Here is a 6,220-nt window from a genome sequence, read left to right as displayed (position 1 = left end):
TTTTTTTTTTTTTAAGAGATGGAGTCTCGCTCTGTCGCCCAGGCTGGAGTACAGTGGCGTGATCTTGGCTCACTGCAACCTCCTCCTCCTGGGTTCTAGCAATTCTCCTGCCTCAGTCTCCTGAGTAGCTGGGACTACAGGCACCTGCTGCTACACCCAGCTAATTTTTTGTATTTTAGTAGAGATGGGGTTTTACCGTGTCGCCCAGGCTGGTCTTGAACTCCTGGGCTCATTTGATCCGCCTGCCTCGGTATCCCAAAGTGCTGGGATTACAGGCGTGAGCCACTGTGCCTGGCCCAGGCTAGTCTTTTTTAAGTGTTTAGTAAAGTAAGCTACAGAGAACTTTGTTAAGATGGTCTATGTTTCTCATAAGTGCTATGATTGTGCCTGGGTTATAAACTGTTCTCTTCCAAGTCAGATGCTCCTTAGCAGGTCAGCTTCAACAAGGTGGTTGTGTGTGAATAAATGTAGAACATCTGAAAAATGGTCAGTTGGTGGTAAAATGAAGTTGAGTAAACTTCTGTTACTTTGTACTTGAGGCCAGGTGCAGAGGCTCACACCTTTACGTAATCCCATCACTTAGGGAGGCCAAGGTGGTAGGATCGCTTGAGCCCAAGAGTTTAGAGACCAGCCTGGACAAACTGGCAGAACCCTATCTCTACAAAAAAATGCAAAAAATTGGCTGAGGATGGTGGCACCAGTGGTGCCCCAGCTACTTAGGCGTCTGAGGTGGGAGGATTGCCTGAGCCCAGGAGACCCAGGTCACAATGAGCCATGATCCTGTCACTGCACTCCAGCTTGTGCAACACAGTGAGACCCTGTCTCAAAAAAAAAGAAAAATTGTACTCCACTGATATTCATTGTGGGACTATAACTGTAATCTGTTTACCTGAATCTGTTTATGAAGAAGGAAATTGTCCGACAAATTAGTAATTTCCTATCGCTTTCTGGGTGATATCTAAGTGTCTGGGCCCAAGGGTGCAGACTGATTGGAAGGACAGATCACATCAGTGTCCAGCTTTGGTGGGGCCTCCACTGCCTCTGGGCATACTTAGTGCTCTTTGGTTCTGGGTCTCACATTGTCCCTCCTGCCCCTCCAACTCCCTCCCCAACCTGCTTTCTTCTTTCTTTCCCTCAGCTCCATGTTGCACCTGGTACGGCACCTTAGTTATGGAGACTAAAGCTCTCGCTCTTATTATATGGGCTGGGACATGTTTGCTTCTTATGTTAATATTTAAATTACAGCATGTGTACAAAAGAAAAAAAATTCTGGTTATACAATACTACTATTTTACTAATGCGCAAAACTGAGGCTTAGTGAGGTTAAATAATCTGCCCTGAGTTCACATTGGTTCAGTGGCAGAACTGAGGCATAAACCCAGAGTGTTTTGACTCAGGAGTTTATCACCGTTAGTCTGTATTATGTAAAGGGGAAATAAGCTCGCATGGTCATAATACTTCCAAGCGAGTCATCCTGCCCTGATTGTGAACATCCCTGTGTGTTTGTTAGATCATATACTCCCTTGTGCCAGCTTAGCAGACTAACTGCCTTCCATAAGTTGATCTTTTTTGAGGGACAGGGATGGGCATTCTGAAGAGTTGGAATTTTTTTCTGTCAAGTAAATTGATACAGTGTGCTTTGTCCATGAATTAAGAGTTTTCTGGCCTGGTTTGTTTAGACAGGAATTTAACCAGCGGAATAATTGTGTCATGGGCAGATCCATATTGTAATTGAAAGTGACTCAGATTATAGAAAAGGAGTGCCTCCAGGCATGATCCATAAGCAAAAAGGTCAGAAACAAACAAGCCAAAAGTTTCAAGTATCAGAAATCTCCTTAGGTCACATGCAACTTCCTCATTTATTTCTGTCCATTCTGATATGGGAATTGTATGAGAAAGCTCTCTATTAATAATAAATTCAGGTTTTCTGACTGACTTCTTTTACTTGTAGCCTTTCTACCAGGTTTGGCACTGTAGCTGTTCCTAATATTTTGTTATTTCAAGGAGCTAAACCAATGGCCAGATTTAATCATACAGATCGAACATTGGAAACACTGAAAATCTTCATTTTCAATCAGACAGGTATGTGGAAGTAATGTCCTGAGGAAGAAGGTATTCTATTGCTGGGGGTCTATGCCTTCTGTGGGTTCTGATCTGCTATAATCCTTAATTGAATGATCAAGACTGACTGAGTTGTAAAACTTCTAATGAACTGTTGTAATCCTTCTAATGAACTGTTAAATACTTCCCAATCAGTGTGAAGCTTAACATGAATAGGTAATTTTAATTATTATGGATATATATTTTTTCCTTTTTTTTGAGGCAGAGTCTCACTCTGTTGCCCAGGCTGGAGGGGAGTGGCATGATCTTGGCTCACTGCAGCCTCTGCCTCTTCAGTTCAAGTGATTCTCGTGCCTCAGCCTCCCGAATAGTTGGGATTACAGGTGTGTGCTACCTTGCCCAGCGAATTTTTGTATTTTTAGTAGAGATGGGGTTTTACCATGTTGGCCAGGATGGTCTCGAACTCCTGGCCTCAAGTGATTCGCCTACCTCAGCCTCCCAAAGTGCTGGGATTATAGGTGTGAGCCACCGTGCCCGGTCTATTATTGATACTTGATTGATTGACTGATTGATTGAGACGGAGTCTTGCTCTGTCACCCAGGCTGGAGTACAGTGGCACAATCTGGGCTCACTGCAACCTCTGCCTCCTGGGTTCAAGTGATTCTTCTGCCTCAGCCTTCCCAGTAGCTGGGATCATAGGGTGTGCCACCACACCCAGTTAATTTTTGTATTTTTTAAGTCGAGACAGGATTTCGCCATGTTGGCCAGGCTGGTCTTGTACTCCTAACCTCAAGTGATCTGCCTGCCTCAGCCTCCCAGAGTGCTGGGATTACAGGCTTGAGCCACTATGCCTGGCCTATTATAGATATTTTAAAACAAGTTATACTGAAATATAATTCACATACCATACACTTTATATATATATATAACTTTTTACACACATTTTCCACTTAAGTTTAATACTTACACAAAGATATGCATAAATCATGAGTGTACAGGGTGATGAATTTTCACAAAGTGAACACCCCCAGTAACCACCCTGATTAAGAAACAGAATATTGGCTTATGCCTGTAATCCCAGTACTTTGGGAAGCCTACGTGGGTGGATAACTTGAGGCCAGGAGTTTGAGACCAGGCTGGCAATATTGTGAAACCCTGTCTCTACTAAAAATACAAAAACTAGCGGGGCATGGTGGCGGGCACCTGTAGTCCTAGCTACTCGGGAGGCTGAGGCTTAAGAATTGCTTGAGCCCAGGAGGCAGAGGCTGTAGTGAGCTGAGATTGCGGAACTATACTCCATTCTGGGTGACAGAGTGAGACTGTCTCAAAAAACAAAAAAAAGAAAAGAAACAGAACATTACCAGCCTACCTTCAGCACCACTGCTCCTAACTTCCCCAAAGATAACCACAGTTTGACTCCTAATATCATAGACTGTGTTACTTGTTCTAGACTTCATATTAATGGAGACATACAGGATGTTTTCTTTTGTGTCTCTTTTTTTTTTCATCCAGCAGTATGCTTGTGAGATGTACCTGTATATATGTATGATTATGTTTTGTTTATCTTCTCTGCTGCCACTGTTCCATTTATTAATCCATTTGTAGATTCTATCTTAATTTCTTCATATTTGCCAAAATGTATGGCCTTATTTTTTATTGTTTGTAAAAGTTTAAGGATTGTAAATTGAAAAAATTACCTCCATTGGAAAAGTTCATTCCTCTAAAGCCTCACTGTCTCAGTTATGAGCATCCCTCTCTTCCCAAAGTGTACTCACTGGAAATAAATACAAATCACAACACACATTGCATATATATTAAGTTGCATATAATCATTTTAGCTAACATTAAAGAACAAAGAGCTGAGTTGGCTGATAGGAGCAAAAGTAGGGTATTACCAGGTGGTTAGCTAGTACAAGCCTTGTAATGGATCTCTGATTGTCATTTCAATTGATGTATGGAGAGGGAGCCATTTTGTTCAATGCGCTAACCAAACCTAGAACACAAATCTTGGAGACAAAGCATCTGTGGGAATCCCTGTTCCTAGTGATGGCTTGTTACAACAATTCTTTCAGTAAATTATTAAAAGCATTTTAGGGCCAGCTGTGGTGGCTCACGCCTATAATCCCAGCACTTTGGGAGGCCGAGGCGGGCAGATCAACTGAGGTCTGGATTTCGAGACCAGCCTGGCCAACATGGCGAAGCTCCGTCTCTACTAAAAATACAAAAAAATTAGCTGGACATGGTGGTGTGTGCCAGCTACTTGGGAGGCTGAGAATCACTTGAACTTAGGAGGTGGAGGTTGCAGTGAGCCGAGATCGCACCACTGCACTCCAGCCTGGGGGACAGATCAGGCCTCCATCTCAGAAAAAAAAAAACCATTTTGAGTTTAGCATTACTTAGCCTGTGGAAACATTCTGTAGATTCCTGAGAGGAGTTTTACTAGTTACTTACTGAACTTTGGTCTCAAAAGACACCAAAAGGTAACTCTTATAAATACATTGGCTAAGAAACTGCTGATGAGTTCACAGAAATTCTAGTGTTTTAGTTGTGAACAGCTGAATGGATTCCTGATCCTTTGATGTGGTCGGGAGAAAGGCAACTTATAAATTACACTGACAGGCAAGTGAAATCCATCCCAGATATTAATATGTATACTAGTGGCAGTGTTTAGTTTAGGACTGCATATCATTTTGCATACTATATATAATACTTGAGAAAAATCTGTGGCGGGTGCTTTTTCTGTCTGATTTGAAACCATTGATTTTTCTTTCAGGTATAGAAGCCAAGAAGAATGTGGTGGTAACTCAAGCCGACCAAATAGGCCCTCTTCCCAGCACTTTGATAAAAAGTGTGGACTGGTTGCTTGTATTTTCCTTATTCTTTTTAATTAGTTTTATTATGTATGCTACCATTCGAACTGAGAGTATTCGGTGGCTAATTCCAGGACAGGAGCAGGAACATGTGGAGTAGTGATGGACTGAAAGAAGTTGGAAAGAGGAACTTCAATCCTTCGTTTCAGAAATTAGTGCTGCAGTTTCATACATTTTCTCCAGTGAAGTGTTGACTTTAGTCCGATTAAAAGAATCATGCATTTGTTGAACTACTGAAAGTATAAAAAAATTATAAACTGGTGTTTTAACTAGTATTGCAATAAGCAAATGCAAAAATATTCAATAGAGTGCACGATTCTTGTTTTTGCTACCTGAACGTGATCCAGTTTCAAATGTGAAGACGTGTTCTGGTAGAATAGTGAGTAGAATGACATGCTTACTATACAGAAGGCAAAAGAGGACTGTCAGATTATAGTTTTAGGAAACCCTTGATTCCTTATATATGTTTAAGAAGGTTAGTTTTCTGTTTTTTTGCAAATTTTTTTCCAGAGTCTATAGCAGGAAAGTATGTAACTAGAATTGGTTAGTGTGACCCCTCAAGTAGCAAGTAAAGGAAAATAAAAGAGTCAAATGCCTTGATGTTTGTGATCTCTGCTTTCACTCAAAAAATCTGAAGTGTTTTAAGTTGTTTCTGGGTAAGGCAGATGTTAGGAGAAAATAAATGCTGTAACTAAAACTCAATTATTATCAGTTCTATGCTAATGTATATATTTTAGTCATGGTTATCTAACCAACATGCATTAATTGAACCTTAAAATGTTCCTTGCAGGCCGGGCATGGTGGCTGATACCTGTAATCCCGGCACTTTGGGAGGCTGAGGCAGGAGGATCACTTGAAGTTAAGAGTTCGAGACTGGCCTGACCAACTTGGTGAAACCCTGTTTCTACTAAAAATACAAAAAATTAACCGGGCATGGTGGTGGGTGCCTGTAATACCAGCTGCTCAGGAAGCTGAGGCAGGAGAATTGCTTGAACCGAGGAGGTGGAGGTTGCAGTGAGCCGAGATCATGTCACTGCACTCCAGCCTGGGCAACAAGAGTGAAACTCTCTCTCAAAAAAAAAAAAAAAGTGTAGAAGTATAAAACACTGTTCTTGCCCACAAGTTGATTTTGATCTAGTTCAAGACACATTTAGTAAAGAGACAACATGTAATTTAAACAAATTTTTTGAAAACCTATTTCCAAAAGACCCTTTAAATTCAGATATGACAGCTAATTACCTCGTGATACTTTTATACTAATCATTTCCCGGATTTTATAGTAGTTGAAT

At 41.2% G+C, this 6,220-nt stretch overlaps 1 protein-coding gene across 3 annotated transcripts in view; it reads left to right on the top strand.

Moving 5' to 3' along the window:
* TXNDC15 (thioredoxin domain containing 15) overlaps positions 1–5,531 on the top strand; it is a 25,892-nt gene extending 20,361 nt beyond the window's left edge. For all 3 annotated transcript variants that reach the window (XM_017532353.2, XM_017532352.1, XM_037739909.1), the window contains exons 4-5: positions 1,952–2,082; positions 4,835–5,531. In XM_017532353.2, coding sequence (XP_017387842.1) covers positions 1,952–2,082; positions 4,835–5,031 — 328 coding nt within the window. In that variant the 3' untranslated portion in view covers positions 5,032–5,531. The remainder of the gene's footprint in view (positions 1–1,951; positions 2,083–4,834) is intronic.
* Positions 5,532–6,220: the final 689 nt, after the last annotated feature.

Source organism: Cebus imitator, unplaced genomic scaffold, assembly GCF_001604975.1.
Source record: "Cebus imitator isolate Cc_AM_T3 unplaced genomic scaffold, Cebus_imitator-1.0 Scaffold76, whole genome shotgun sequence".
Classification (NCBI taxonomy): domain Eukaryota; kingdom Metazoa; phylum Chordata; class Mammalia; order Primates; family Cebidae; genus Cebus; species Cebus imitator.
Note: the sequence above shows the minus strand (reverse complement) of the source record. Positions and strands in the feature narration are given on the sequence as shown.